This window comes from Balaenoptera borealis, assembly GCF_965194805.1.
Source record: "Balaenoptera borealis genome assembly, chromosome: 16".
Classification (NCBI taxonomy): domain Eukaryota; kingdom Metazoa; phylum Chordata; class Mammalia; order Artiodactyla; family Balaenopteridae; genus Balaenoptera; species Balaenoptera borealis.
The window spans coordinates 5037674-5053348 of NC_138872.1; the positions used below are offsets into that span (position 1 = coordinate 5037674).

General features: G+C 40.8%; 1 protein-coding gene across 1 annotated transcript in view; it reads left to right on the forward strand.

Moving 5' to 3' along the window:
* Positions 1–15675, forward strand: part of LOC309612971 (serine/threonine-protein phosphatase 4 regulatory subunit 1-like) — a gene marked incomplete at its 5' end in the record, with an annotated part of 71905 nt that overhangs the window by 22030 nt on the left and 34200 nt on the right. The window contains 2 exon segments of the mRNA XM_082359342.1: positions 7651–7757; positions 9154–9296. Of these exon segments, the coding sequence (XP_082215468.1) occupies positions 7651–7757; positions 9154–9296 (250 nt within the window).

Consider the following 15675-nt stretch of genomic DNA (forward strand, 5'->3'; position numbering starts at 1 on the left):
TCAACCATTTGAGAGTAAGTTGTACACTTAGTGTTACTTTTCCTTTAAATCTTTCAGTGTGCATTTTTCTAAGAACAAGGACTTAGGTCATTTACTTACATAATCACAGTTCAATTATCAAAATCAAGAAATTTAAGTTTGATACAATACTATTATTTAATATGTAGATTTTAATCAAATTTTGCCAGTTGTCCTAATAATGTCCTTTATATCAGGATTTTTGTTTGTTTGATTTTTAGGTCCAGAGTCCAAGCCCGCATCATGTAGTGCATTTAATTTTCGTGTTTTTTTAGTTTCCTATAATCTCTAACAGTTTCTCAGCTTTTCTTTGCCTCTCTTGGTATTGTTGACATTTTGAAGAGTATAGGTCATTTATTTTATAGAAAAAATCACTAAGAGTTTTTTAAAATCCTCAGTGAGGTCTGAATTTTATATCATGCTTCTTTTATATCTGCAGGGAAGAATGACTCTGGGATGGGGTACGCTTATCTCCTACTTTAGTAAATGGTGCCAGTTTTCCAAAGTGGTTGCCACAAATTTACACTCCCACCTTTGCCCTACATTTTATCTGCCAGTTGATATTGTCAGATTTTAAACTTCTGGCCAGTCTGGTAGTATGTAGTGTATATAGCGATATCGCTTTGTGATTTTAATTTACACTTTCCTTATTTATGAGTTTGAACACCTTTTCATACGTTTGTTGGACATCTGAATTTCTTGTGACGTGTCTGTTTAAATGTTTTGTTGGGGTAGGGGGTAGATGGATTGCCTGTCTTTTCCTTAATGATTTGTAGGAGTTTTTTGGTTTGTTCTAGATTTCAACCCTTTGTCAGTTGTGTATGGTAGACATCTTCCCTCATTCTGTGGCTTATGTTTTAGCTTTATTTATGGTGTTCTTTTGGTGACCAGAAGCTATTCATTTTAATGTAGTTAAATTTATCAACATTTTCTTTTATCCTTAGTGCATCTTGAAGTGTCTTTAAAATGTCTTCTTCTACCCCTAGATCATAATCGTATTCTTTTATATTGCTTCAAAGGCTTTAGTTTTTTTTTCTTTCATTCACATTTAGGTCTGTAACCCATCTGAAATTGATTTTTGTTCATTGTGTGAAAGGCGGGGGGGAGTCCAGCTTCATTTTCCTAATTGTCACAATACCACTGACCAAAAATATGTCCTTTCCCCAGTGCCTTGTCTGTTATAATCCGATGTCTATTCATGACTCTCTGGACTGTCTCCTTTTCCAGTGGCTGGTTTGTCTCCCCACAGCCAATACCACACTGTCTTGATTACTGTAGATTTGTGGGAAGTCTTGATATTTGATAGAGAAAGAATTCTCACCTTGTTTTCATTCTTTGACATAACTTGTTTTTCTTGGTCCTTTGCATTTCCATATAAATTTCAAAATCAGCTCATCAGATTCTAATACAACAAAACAAAAACAACACCTATTAGGCTTTTGATTGGATTTGCATTGAATCTGTACATCAATTTGGAGAGAATTGCCCTCTTTACAATATTTAGACTTCTGATCCATAAACATGGTATATCTTTCTATTTATTTAGGTTTCCTTTAATGTCCCAATAAAATTTTCTCTGTATAAGTTTTGTGCTCTTTTGCTGGTGTATTTTAAAGGAAATCTAAGATATTATGTCATTTTATCCATTAAAGACTGCAATCTAATTGCAGTATCATTATCACACTCAACAAAATTAATAATGCCTTCCAGTCTACCAATCTATGCTCAATTTTCCCTGACTGTCTCAAAATGCCTTTAAAAAAGAAAATATTTATTTATTTATTTATTTTTATTTATTTATTTTTGGCTGTGTTGGGTCTTCGTTGCTGTGCGCAGGCTTTCTCTAGTTGCGGTGAGCAGGGGCTACTCTTTGTTGCAGTGTGCAGGCTTCTCATTGTGGTGGCTTCTCTTGTGGAGCACGGGCTCTAGGCGTGTGCGGGCTTCAGTAGTTGTGGCATGCGGGCTCAGTAGTTGTGGCTCATGGGCTCTAGAGTGCAGGCTCAGTAGTTGTGGCTTGTGGGCTTCATTGCTTTGCAGCATGTGGGCTCTTCCCGGACCAGGGATCGAACCCATGTCCCCTGTATTGGCAGGCAGATTCTTAACCACTGCGCCACCAGGGAGGTCCCTCTTGAAGGGGTCATTAGTCTGGTAGAATTTTCCACAGTCTGGATTTGGTGGTCATTATTCTCATGGTGTAATTTCACGTGTTCCTTTGTTCTCTGTATTTTCTGTAAACTGAAAATTAAACTTGGAGACTTGATTAGATTCTGCTTCAATTTTCTTTTAAACAATACTTCATATGTTGTCTTGTGTACTTTTTATTACAGAACATCAGGAGACAAGGTCTGGTTGAGATGTTAATATTGAGCAGTGGGCGCAGGTGTTCGATTCTTTCACTGCAAAATTCCTTACCAACCTTTCTTCTAATGATTTTAATGGTCACAAATAATCATCGCTTAGATCTGTTATTTCATTGTCTGTTGGCAAATGGTAATTTTCTTTTGTGTGTTGGCAAATGGTAATTTTCTTTTTATTGTCTGTGAAATCTGTAGTATGGCCCCATTTTCCATCCTGTTGTTGGCTCTTGTTGCCTTTTCTCTTTTTTTTTCCCTAGATGATTTTTACCAGAGGATTATCAATTTTATTAGTTATTTTGAAGAATCAAGTTTTGTCTTTGAATTCCTCTGTTATATGTTCATTTTCTAGTTCAGTAATTTTTGCTCTAATCTGTATTATTTTCTTCCTTGGAGTTTTCTTGAGGGGTGGAATTTAATTGCTGTTCTTTTTCTTACTTCTTGTGAGGAATGCTTAACATTTTACTTTCTTGGCCTTTCCTTTATAACATCTGCATTTTACATTTTAAGATTGCTATTAAGTACTATATTAAGTATTATAAATACTTAAATATTATATTAGTTGCATCCTCAAGTTGTGATAGGCAATATTTTCATTACCTTTTAGTATAGAGTATTTTTAACATCCATAATGATTTCTCCTTTGACCAATGAGTCATTTAGAAGTATATTGATTAATTTAGAAATATTTGAGGATTTTTCAGGTATCTTTCTGTTATTTGATTCTTAGTTTAAGTCTTTTGTGGTCACAGAACATACTTTGTATTATTTCTCTTCTTTACAAGTCGCTGAGATTTGTTTTATGGCTCAGAAATCTACTCTAACTTGTTGCATGTTTCATGCGCTCTTGAAAAGAACGTGCATCCCAACGTTTTTGGGTAGAGTATCCTATCAATGTCAACTTGGAAAGTTGTTTGAAAACATTATTCAGGTCTTCTTTATTCCTATTTATTTTCTGTCTTCTTGTTCTGTCAATTACTGAGAGAGGACTGTTGGAATCTGTGACTATAATCATGGATTTATCTGTTTTTCTTTCAATTCTAACGGTTTTCATTTTGTGTATTTCAAAGCTGTGTTCTTGGGTGTGTACACACTTAGTATTGCCCTGTGTTCTTGAATAAATTGATCTCTTGATCAGTGTGCAGTGTCCCTCTTTATCTCTAGTAATATTCCTTTTTCTGAAGCTTACTATGTTTAATATTAATATATACACTCCCGCTTTCTCTTGATTAGTGTTTGTATGGTATATTTCTGCCCATACTTTTGTTTTTAACCTTCCTATGTCTTATATTTAAAGCCTGGTTATTGTAGAAAGCATATAGTTGGGTCTTGCTTTCTTATCCAGTTTAACAATCTGCCTTTTAATTTGAATGTTTAGCTCATTTACATTTGTTACTATTGATATGGTTCAGTTTAAATCTACTGTCTTGCACTTTGTTTTCTGTTTGTCTCAATTCTTCCTGGTATTTTCCTCTTTTCCTGCCTTTTTAAGAAAAATCGAATGAGTTTTTTAATAATTCCAATTTATCTTCACTATTGACTTATTAGTTATACCTCTTTTAAAATTTTTTATTGGTTGTTCTAGGGATTATAGTATATTTCTTTAGCTTATTCCAACTGTTCAAATAAAATTATTCCACTCTTCATGCAGTGCAGGATGCAGTATAAGAACCTTACAACAGTGGACTTCTGTTTCCTCGCCCCCTATTGTCTTCCTACATTTTACCTCTACACAAGTTACAAACCCTACAATACCTTGTTACTATATTTGCTTCAGAGAGTCAACTATCTTTTTAAAGCAACTAAAATGAGAAAAATATTTTTTGTATTTGCTATCATTTTTACCATTTTTGTGCTTTTTAGTTCTTTTTGTAAACTGTCCATTTCTGTCAGATATCCTTTTGCCTCAAGAACTTCCTTTAACAATTCTTGTTAGCACAAGACCACTGTCAATGAATTCTCACAGCTTTTGTTTGTTGGAAGGTTTTTATTTCACTTTAATTTTTTCTTTAATTAACAGACTTTATTTTTGTGAGCAGTTTTAGATTTGCAGAAAAACTGAGCAGAAAGTACAGAGAGTCCCCGTATTCCCTAACTGCCCCAGCATGTCCAGCTCTTCCCGTGACCTGCAGCACGTGTATCAGACTTATTTTCAAGTCCTCGTCTGATGGTTCCGACATCGGCGGCCGAAGACCTCGCCCCTCCGCGTCTCCCTGCCCAACACCTGCTCATCTTCATGCTCATCTCCCTGCCTCGTTCCTCCATGTCCTTCTTCTCTGTCTTTAGAATCTCATCACTGTTGGTCATCATCGATTTTCCTGCCTCCTTACTGGCCTTGACTGTGAGCTCCTTCAGAGCGGGACCTGGAACTTGCTGGTCTCTGTACCCCAGGCTTCCTGCCCCTAGTCCAGAGCCAGTGGGGCTAAACTCATGGTCGTAACTGCCTAAGTGGGTGAGGGAAAGAAGGGACAGAGACACCAAGAGTTCCTTCCATGGTGACATTTCCAGGGAACATTGCCATGTGAAATCAAGCCATCCTCTGTCTTTATGTTTAAAAAAAATTCACGGAAATAATACATGCTCTTTGAAATTTAGCAATTTCAGGAGTTAAATAGTGAGAGTCTCCCTCCCTTCCACACTATAATCTTAGATAGTAACCATGAGCTGTTCAGTGTATATCCTTCCACACGTTTCCTAAATGAGTGTACGTATATATGAGTGTGTTTATATGTGCATGTATTGCGCACATATGCATAAACATAATTTTTGTTAAGAAATGGGTTCATACTGTATGTAAAATTCTTCCTCTTGTTTTTTCATTTTATGTATCATGGGCATCTTTCTAACTCAGTGCATTTCTATAGGTACCTTTAAAAATGGTTGTATGGTATGCCAGTGTATAGCTACATCATAATTTATTTTAGCTTCCCTCTTTTGATGGACATTTTGATTGCAATTCTTTGCTTATATCGTAATGTGGTTGATGGCTGATGCGCTGGAGGACTCGTCGTGTGCCAGGTGCCATGCTCTGAACTTCACGTGCACGATCTTGTGATCTCGTTTAAGCTCCTCACGCTTGCCCGAGGCGCGCAGTCGTCCACTGTCCTTTCATGTCATTAGCACAGCTGACGCAAGTATCGACTCTGATGCTTCTGGACTCTGCTCATCCGCTGTGACCTCTCCAGGTCATTCCAACATCAGGCAGCCAAAGTGTTGGTGCCAAAGCACCAATCTGTTTGCGTCTCTAGCTCTCTCGCATCCTGCATTCACAGCGGTGGATGTGTCCCTGCTTCAGGGCCCTCTCTTGCCCCTTTCCTTGCTTTCCTTAAGAGGGCAGGCCTCCTGTGACCACTTGAGGCTGGATGCAGTTCTGTCTATCCATTCTATGGCCTTACAAGCAGATTGGGGATCTTAGTTGCTTGATTTCCCCCGGGAGGCTGCCATGAATGTGGTCCAGTGAAATGTAATCAGGGACTTTACAGTGTCTGTTCCGGCTTCCCCAAACCTCCTGGCTGCCAGATCTCGACCTTTCATCCCAGGGGTGGTATAAGTCTCTCCATGGGCAGGCTTGAGCTGATGGATTTCTTCCCGTAGTATGCTGGGCCAAAAGATGCCTCTTTGAATTCCACATTTCTAGTCATCTTTTTCTGAAAATCAAGGTGGGTTTTCGACTTCAGCTCTTCTCCCGATGCTTGGCCAGAAATGACACAGAGACGTGTATTATTTCTAGACTGTCAGGTACCCAGAGGAGCAGACAGAGGCAGGCAGAGGCTCCTTTCCATTTGCTCCAAGACACCCATCAGGAACGCCAGTCCCTCTTTGCGGGCACACCAAGGCCTCCAGGCCACCATTAGCCACTGTTGATCCCATTGACTTTTACCCTCATCAGTGCCTTTGTTTAAAACACCTTTATCAAGGCATACTTTTCATGCAATAAAATCCACCCACTTAGAGCGTCCAGTGAGGTGAATTTGGGGTAAAGGTGTGCACTCATGCAGTCATCTCCATGGTCAGGTGTGAGCATTTCCATCAGCCCCTTGTTTCCTTGTTTGCCTCTTTGCAGTCAGTCTCTCCCTCTCTCCCCACCGCTGGCCCAGGCAACTACTGATCTGTTTTTTGATGCTAAGGTTTTGCCTTTTTAAGAATTTCCTATAAATGGAATCATGTGATATGCAGTCTTTTCTGCTGGCTTCTTTTACTTAGCAAAATGCGTTTGAAATTCCTCCCTGTTGTTACCAGCAGTTCTCTCCTTTTTATTGCTGAGTCATATTCCATTGTATGGATAGTCTGTGTTTTGTGTGTGCATTCCCCAATTGACAAATATTGAGGTTTTTTCCATCTTGTGGCTATTATGAATGATGCTAATATGAACCTTTGTGTACAAGTCTTTGTGTGGACATATGTTTTTATTTCATTTGGGTACATACCTAAGAGGGAATTGCTGTGTTGAATGATAAGTGTACATTTAACTTTTTGAGAAGCTGCCAAATCGTTTTCCAAATAACAATTTGCATTCCAAATAACAGTTGTGCTATTTTGCATTCCCACAAGCAAAATCTGTGAGTTCCTGTTGCTCCATATCTTTGTCAGCACTAGGTATTGTTATTATAATTTTAGTTTTTCTAGTGGGGGTAGTGTTACCCCATTGTGGCTTTTTTTGGTCTTTGTGTTTTGTTTTGTCTTTGAACCTTATTTTGAAGTAACTTCAGATCTACAGAATTGCTGTAAAGATGGTACAGAGAGTTCCCTATGCCTTTTGCCCAGCATCCTTTAATGCAGTGGTTCTCAACCAGGGGTGATTTTGCCCCCAGTGGACATTTGGCAATATATAGAGACATTTTTGATTGTCACATCATGGGGAGCGGGCAGCCAGGGGGCTGCTACTGACACCTAGAGGGTAGAGGCCATTCGAGATTGAGATGGCCATCGGGTGTCCCTTTGGACTTTTTCCTTCTGCATTTTATTGGTCACTTAATTCCCTCCCACTGTCATGGGACCTCTTTTCCAAGTCTATCTAGGCCTGAAGAATCAGTTAGAAAAGGAGAAAAAGGTTTTCTTTTGTGCAGGTGGACAGTTTCCACCTCCAGTGACTGCCAGACTGGAGGATATGGGTCCCCTTCCTACAGGATGTTGACCACCTTTGGATGTTCCTTGACCGTGTCTTCTCCCTCTGGACGGAGGTGGCTGACTTTCCTTTCCCCCATGATTGTACTACCTGCTCGTAGCACATGCCGGAATTAGCACACATAACTGTATGGACCCTTTCTTGCTTCCACAGTCAGATTATTGCCAGAGGGCTGCTTGATCTCTTCCGGGACTTCAGTAACAATGAAGAAGACTTCATAACGGTAGTGGAGATCGTGGTCAGATTGTCAGAAGATGCAGGTTTGTACAAGGATTGTATACTTTTATTTTTAAGTTGTACATTTCCAAGAAATTGTATATAAGCTTTGATAGCTGATTAAAATAAAACCTGTTTGTTAATCGGTAAACGTTAAGCAGTGTCTACCCATGAATGGATTTTGTCATGAAGAATGGGCATCTTATTTGGCATCAAATTATCCTTATTTTTAGAAAATTAGAATGACTAAGGATTATGAATGCTGTTTGCCCTGGCAGTTAGGCCTTTTGTATTTTGTGAGTTTTGCCAGACTGTTGGTTGCTAAGAAATACCAAATCAAAAGAAGTCCTTTGGATTAGAACAATCCCAGTCATTAGTTCCCCCACCTGTGATCTTTGTGGGCTAATCTTGATTTTTCTTTCTCTTTATACCTCTCCATGATTGATGTCTTGGAAGAAAAGCACACTGCCTTATGGTAGACACTAAGACATTGTCCATCCCCCCACCACCTGATACACACACACAGACACACACACACACAGACACACACACACACAGACACACACACACACACACACTGACACACACACACACACACACACACACACACACACACACACACACAGAGTCGAGATGAGTAACATGAGTGATGAGTGGGGTTGCCAGTACTGATGGCTGCTCTGAACCCCCTACCCGCCCTGCATTTATGATGACTGGTGAACAGCTTCAGAAAGTTTCCAAAATCTTAGGCTTGCTTTGGATTTTGATCATTTTAACCGAAAATAGAAAAATAAGCTCTTCCATATAGCTCCCATATTAGTTTAAAATATTCATATGAGTATGACACAATGCTTTTAAAAAGGCCCAAGTGGATGTTTTGAGTCCTTAAATGGATTCTCTTTGTAAATGAGTCACCATTTACAGTGCTGAAGCAATTATATATTTGTGTTAAATTTAATGTGGTATATTGGAGCTAGAGCCGCTCTTTTGTTTAATGCTTTGCCTTAGAAATAATTGGGGTGCGTGGATTGTGGGGGAGTGCATTTATGAAAGAACTATTTATAGTGTATACATTCTGGCTGGAATTTAAATCAGCACCACCCATAGGTCTCACGTATATGCCATTAGTTGTAATGGGTTTTGGACGCTGGCCCGGCATGCAGACCCCTTGCTCTCTCCTTGATTTATATATGGCTTGTTATAATAGAGTTGTCATTCTCTCTTCTTTTTATGTTTTTATATTGCCGTATAGCTTATCAGCTTTTTAAGCTTGTCTGTAGCATAAATACTCTAAATGGGAAATGGTTTTTAAACTGCATTTGTCTAATTTCCTTGATGAAGTATTTTAGTAAGAAAAGCTAGAAAACTATCAATATATACTGTATAAGATGCTTGGCTTCTTCTTATATAATTCTTTGTCTCCTTTTTTTATTGCTGCAGAGCCCACAGTGCGGGCTGAGCTGCTGGAACAAATTCCTCCTGTTGCCATTTTTCTCCAGGAAAACAGATCCGATTTTCCAGTGGTGCTATCTGAACGTCTTGCACCCATCGTGGTGCGCTGCCTCACAGATCCAGACAACCAGGTGTGAAAAATTATAACCTTAAGGTCTTTGTAGCAAATTCTCTTTCGTCTTATTTTAGCTGATACTCATAATTCAGAAAACAGCTGCTTAGAGTTAAGTGACTCAAGAACGAAAGGTCTCTTTGTGCCCAGTTTCTTTAATCACATAGGAAGGTAGATGGCACGCATTCTTATTATCATATTTCTTTTTTTTTCACTTTTTATTATGTAAATTTCCAAACACACCTAGCCATGGCGAGAGTATTAAAATGAATGCCCATGTACTCTCCACCCAGCTCCAACTATCATTAACATTTGACCAGTCGTTTTTCATTTATCTTACCCAGATAAATCCCACCCAGATAAAAGCATTTCCCAGACATTTCAACTGTAAACGCTTTAGTATTGCTCCCTAAGAAATACAGACACTTAAAAAAACCCCATAACGACAGTACCATTATCACAAGTATAAAAACTATCAGTAGGTCCTTAATATCATCTGACATCTAGTGACTGTTAAAATTTTCCCAGTTTTGTCATAAATCTGCTTTTTGCAGATAGTCTGTTCAAATCAGAATACGCACAAGGTCTACACATTGCATTCGATTGATGTATCTTTTAAATCCCCTTTAATTTGTAACAGTTCTTCCTCCTCTGCTATGTATTTGTTGAGGAAACTAGGTCATTAGTCCTATAGGATTTCCCACATTTGGGATCCGGCTGATTGCATTTCCAGTGTTGTTTGTGATGTTCCTCTATTCCCAGCATTTCCTCCAAACTGGTGAAGTCTAGAGGCTCAGTCAGACTCAGATTTTTGTATCGTATAGTGAGAACACTTTTTAGGTGTTGCTGTGTTTTCCTGCGGCATCAAATCAGGAAGCACGAAAGCAGTGTGGTCACTGGATTAGGTTTTGTCAGCCTTATCTGTTTATGACAGAGTTCCTCATCAATCTGTGATCAACCATTGGTGATCATCACCTAGATCTGGGATTTTGTTAGAGGTTGCAAAATTGTGATGCTCTAATTCCGTCATTCCTTCTTTTATTTTCTATTTTTTGTTGATGTATAGTTGATTTACAATGTTGTGTTAGTTTCAGGTATACAGCAAAGTGATTCAGTTATACATACATACATACATATGTATATATATTCTTTTTCAGATTCTTTTTTCTTATAGGTTACTACAAAATGCTGAGTGTATTTCCCTGTGCTATACAGTAGGTCCTTGTTGGTTATCTTTTTTATATATAGTAGTATCTGTTATCAACATCATTCCTTCTTCATTTTTTAAAATAAATTTATTTATTTATTTATTTTTAGCTGTGTTGAGTCTTCGTTGCTGCACACGGGCTTTCCCTAGTTGCGGTGAGCAGGGGCTACTCTTTGTGGTGATGCGCCGGCTTCTCATTGCGGTGGCTTCTTTTGTTGCGGAGCACAGGCTCTAAGTGTGTGGGCTTCAGTAGTTGTGGCACACGGGCTTAGTAGTTGTGGCTCACGGGCTCTGAGCGCAGGCTCAGTAGTTGTGGGCTTAGTTGCTCCAGAGCACGTGGGATCTTCCCAGACCAGGGCTCGAACCTGCGTCCCCTGTATTGGCAGGCGGATTCTTAACCACTGCGCCACCAGGGAATCCCTCATCGTTCTTTCTTAATTTAATAGCTGGAATTCTTCCATAAAGAACTTCCGCCTCAGCTATTTGGTAACTCTGAAAAACTGTCTATGGGAGACAGGTTAAATGATTTACATTTCCCCTTTATTTACCAGTTTCTAGAATAATCAGTTGGTATCCTAATAATCTACAAGGTTACCAATTAGGTTTTAAAATTTTATTTTGAGTACTACTATGAACTCCTGAATTTTAACATATTAGATATGTTTTAAGCCACTGTAGTGTTTATTCTTTTTAATAATCAAATTGTCCTAGTTTTGACCAGAGGTAACGCTTCAAGTTGGCTCCTGAATTTTCTTAATGTGATCCAGTAGACTTTGCTAGCTCACTTTACCTGGAATCAGCTATTTCTCCAAGGAGCCCTGGTTCCTTTATGAGGGAAATAATAATAAGAAACCAGAATGTGGGTACCAGGGATGCTCATTGCTGCAAGAGTGGTCATGGCTTCTAGTGACAGAGCAATTTAGTTTCTTAAAAAAATAAAAATTCCTCATGAGTTTATATTGATATTTCCAACTCAAATTTAGGATTATAGGGCTTTTACTTACTTGATTTTTATATTTGTATCTTTTTATTTGTTTGTTTTTTACACAGTATAAATCTTCCTTCTTCATGGTATTAATGTGTGTGTGTGTGATGTGTATGTGTGTGTATCTAAAATAAAAATACCAGTATTATTACTAACAACATGGTAGGATTACTGGATATAGTTTAAGATTTCTTTGCAGTTCTTTGTGCTTTTAGGCTATCTCCCAGCAGAGATGCACAGTCATATTAATATTACTGTGTTTTAAAGACACTTGCATTAACCCTTCTTTTTGTGGTTAAGCTGCCATCTTGATACACAGGCTCATTTGTTTTCATTTATTTTTCATTTTTAAGAATTGCTTTAGCTTTTACATTTTGATTTAATTTAGACTTGTAATTTTTTAAAATGTTTTTACATGATTCTAAAGTCAAAACTGTAAAAGAAAGTACATTTAGAGAAATCTGATTTCTACTCCTGTCTCCCTCCCCGTTCTCTCTCTCCCCTATGGATGGCCATTTTTATTAGCTTTTGGTTTGTTCTTGCTTTTAAAAAATACACATGCACAAATAACTCTAAGCAAATACACGTATGTCCTTGTATCCTGTACTGCCTTGCTCCGTTCTCAGATGTGAGGTGGCATACTGTCCCTGGTGCTCTGTCCCTTGCTTTTCCCATTGTGTTGGTGTCCCGGAGATTAGCCCATGACAGGCGAGGGAAGGCGTCCTCGTTACTTTTCCCAGCATCAGAGCACTCCACTGTACTTTATCCGTAGACCTTAGGTCATGTCTGCCCTTTGCCATGTTAAAATTGTTGCAACAAGTAACCTTGTGTCATTTCTGTCAGTTGATTCTGGGGATGGATTTCCACTAATTTTTTTATGATGTGCCAAGTTTTTGTTATATTGTCATTGCCAAGAAAGTCTACAATTTTGACTTGTATTTTTCCCTTGGTCCAAGCATCCTTAAAAGAGCAAATACTCACTTTTGACTATCAGACAGTGTGATGGGATTAAGCATGGTTTTGAATAAGGAAAGAAGTCATCCTGCCTCCCCTGTCCTGTCATCAGTATTTTGATTATTTTCGCATTTTCTTCTCCGGGTGCTTACATGTTTTCCTACATAGGTCTAATCATAATGTGATGCGGTTTCCTCCATCCATTCATTTGTTCAGACAGCTTCTGAGTGCCCATTATGAGCTGAGCATGACGCTTCGTGCTGGGGATGAAGAGATGAGTAGGACGGATTTTTCTACCCGAGGAAGCTCGTCTGTGTGTCATAGATGTTGTTCACATCTTCATAATCTTCATATTTTTAATTTTTTTGAATGCTTAGCTTCCTTTCAGCTTTTGTGTCCTGTAGATGCAGTGAGCTTCACAAAAGGTGCAGTTTTATTTTTCTGTCGGCTTTTCTTCTTCCTTTGGATACATTCTTAAAAATGAAGTTATGCTGGGTTGGGGGACTTGACACGTCCTTGGCCTCTGTCGTGTATCGCTGTCTTACATTCGATCCCAGAGGAGGGAGGCAGGAGCCGTGGTTTTGGTCCCAGGCTCTGGCGTGGTTCCTGACACGCAGCCTGTGTTTGCTGAGGAGCCGTGTCCGTGGCCAAGAGCGGGCTCTCCCCGCTGTCGGCCTGTGCTGTTCACGCACCTCCACTGCCCCCCTCCTCTCTGCTGTACCTCGGTCGCTCCTTTCCTGGGGTCTCCAGAGCTGCCTTCTCTGAAGTCCTGAAGATGTTGTCCACTCTCTCACCATTGACTTCCCACCACCCTGAGCCCACCTGCCCTGGAGACCTCTGGCTCCCCGACTCCCTCTGTGCCCTGCTGTTGCTTCCTGTTCTTCCTCAGCCGCTCCCTCTCTCATCCTGCCCTTTTGGCCGTCTCCACCATCACGCTCCATTTCTTTCCTTTGGACCATGCTCCCGCCCTCCCACCCACCTCCAGCCCACCGGCCCCCTCCGTCCTGGGTTCCCATCTTGGTAGGGGAGTCACATCGTGCACTGATTGGGGCCATTGCAAATTTATGGGTTCCAGTCGCCGCTGGACTTGCATTGCTGCCTGGCAATCCTTTTACTTGTCCCTCGTCAGCTGCTTTTCACATTATCCTTGGCAGCTCTTTTAGACCTTTGCCACTTTCATCAAGCCTCTTCACCTCGCCCTGCCTTGCGCCTAGCCGGTGACCTTGCATTTTACTTCCCAGAGAAAATAGAGGCCTTCAATCTTCATCCCCTCTCTCAATGAATGGAACCACCATCCACTTTATTCAGTTCCCCAGAGCCACAACCTGGGAACCATCCAAATCCTTCCTTCTCTCATCTCCTACAGCTAGTTAGACCCAAGTCTCCTTTGTTTCCGTAACAAACACATAACCTCTTGAGACACCCCCTCTGCCCTTCCTGTCGTCTTTAAACACAGAAATATGATGAAGTCACATCTTACTGAACAGTCTCCAGACTCTTTAACGCCCTCGGGCACAGCCCGGCCTCCTCCGTGGGCCTCCCGTCCCCATCCCGCCGTGGACACCGCAGGCATCTGCCCAGTCCTTTCCTTCCCCTCCTGCTGGTCTCCTGGCTCCTTCCAAACGCCTCTCTACTCCCATCGCTCCCCACCTCCCTCTGACAGATGCCGACCCTTCACATATCCGCTGTGTGGGCCGCTCGGCATGCCTGAAGGTCCCCGATGAGTTAGGATTGGTAATTTGGCAAAGGCGAAGATTTTGCTGCTTGAGGCAGTGGGTGTGCCAGGCCCCATCCAGCACCTGCATTTCGGGACAGGCTGTCTTTCTCTGTTCGCCATCAGGTACTTTTCATGACCATTGAACGTGCAATGACTCCTGTGAGGTATAAAATTCACAAAATTGGGCACGATAGCAGTATTATCACCACGACTGCCTCGATGGCTAACAGCTACGATTTCTTGAGCTCTCGCTGTGTGACGTACCATGCTCTTGTTTCCTCTTCCTAACCATCTCGGGAAGAGTGGGCATGCTGGTGAGTTCATCCTCGTTTTAGAGCTGAGGAAGCCGAGGTGCAGAGAAGCGTGGTTGTGTGTGTTGGGAGCCCGGGCTCGTGAGGCTCATCTGGTGTATGTTTGGGGATTGCCCAGGTCTACTGGACGTTGTAACCAATAGTTTCTCTCCCATTCTACACTCTGAGCCCCTGACACTAGGACCTGGGTCTTCTTTATTTATCGCTGTGACCTAGCAAAGGGTCTGGTAGCTGGTAGGTATTTGGAACTGCACTGGCTGTAAACTCTCCCTTTGGTAACATAGCTGTCCTGGGCTCCTTGCCTTCTGTCTTAGGGGAACGGCCGTCCGACCTCCTTCTCCAGTCTGATGTCTTCCTTCCCCTCTTTGGTCCCATCTCTTGTTCATAGCTTGCTTATTTTCCAGTCTCTCTCGTTGGCTTTTCTCTTTCAGTTATAACCATGCCTAAGTCTCCCTCATCTTTGTGTCCCGTGGCCTTGACCCTGAGCGCACCATCACTCCTTTTCCAAGTGTCTGCACTGTGGCCTTGACCCTGAGTGGGCTCCCGTTCAGGGGTCAGCTCGCTGCACTGCACCTGGTGGTCCCGAAGCCAGTGAGAGGTATCTTGCCATGTACTCAACTAATCTCATTGTGAAATCTGATGTTTTGGTTTTTTTCAAAAATAGTTTTAACTTTTAAAATTTCATAAAATATTTTAATCACATGGGAGGATTATGTCATAAACACCCATATCCCTAACCACTCATATTTGACAAATGTTAACATTTTGCAATTTTGCTTCAAACCCTTTTATTTTTATTTATAGGTTGCAGATATGGTGAAAACTGCACTGGGCCCCTCCTCCATCCCATTCTCCCTTCTCCCTTTCCTGTAGGAACCTGCCACCCTGGCTTGGTGTGTCCCTTCTATGCTGGGTTTTATAGTCACACCGCCTGTGTAAGTGGCCCTGAATAAGAGAGTGTCTTGTTTGGGGTGCTTTAAAGCCTTCCATAAATGACATCAGGCTGTACTTTCCCTTCTGCCACCTACTTTTATTCCCCCCGTTTTTAAGATCTATCCCCGTTGATCCAGAGAGCTCTTGGTCACTCATTTGAACTATTTTATGGTGTTGCATTTCTATTTTTTTCACCACTTATTTGTCCAGTGACTTCCTTTTTCCTTTGTTTGATGCTTTTGCCCGTTTGCCACCGTCAGCTGCTTGTGCAGTTTTGAAGAAGCCTTTCCT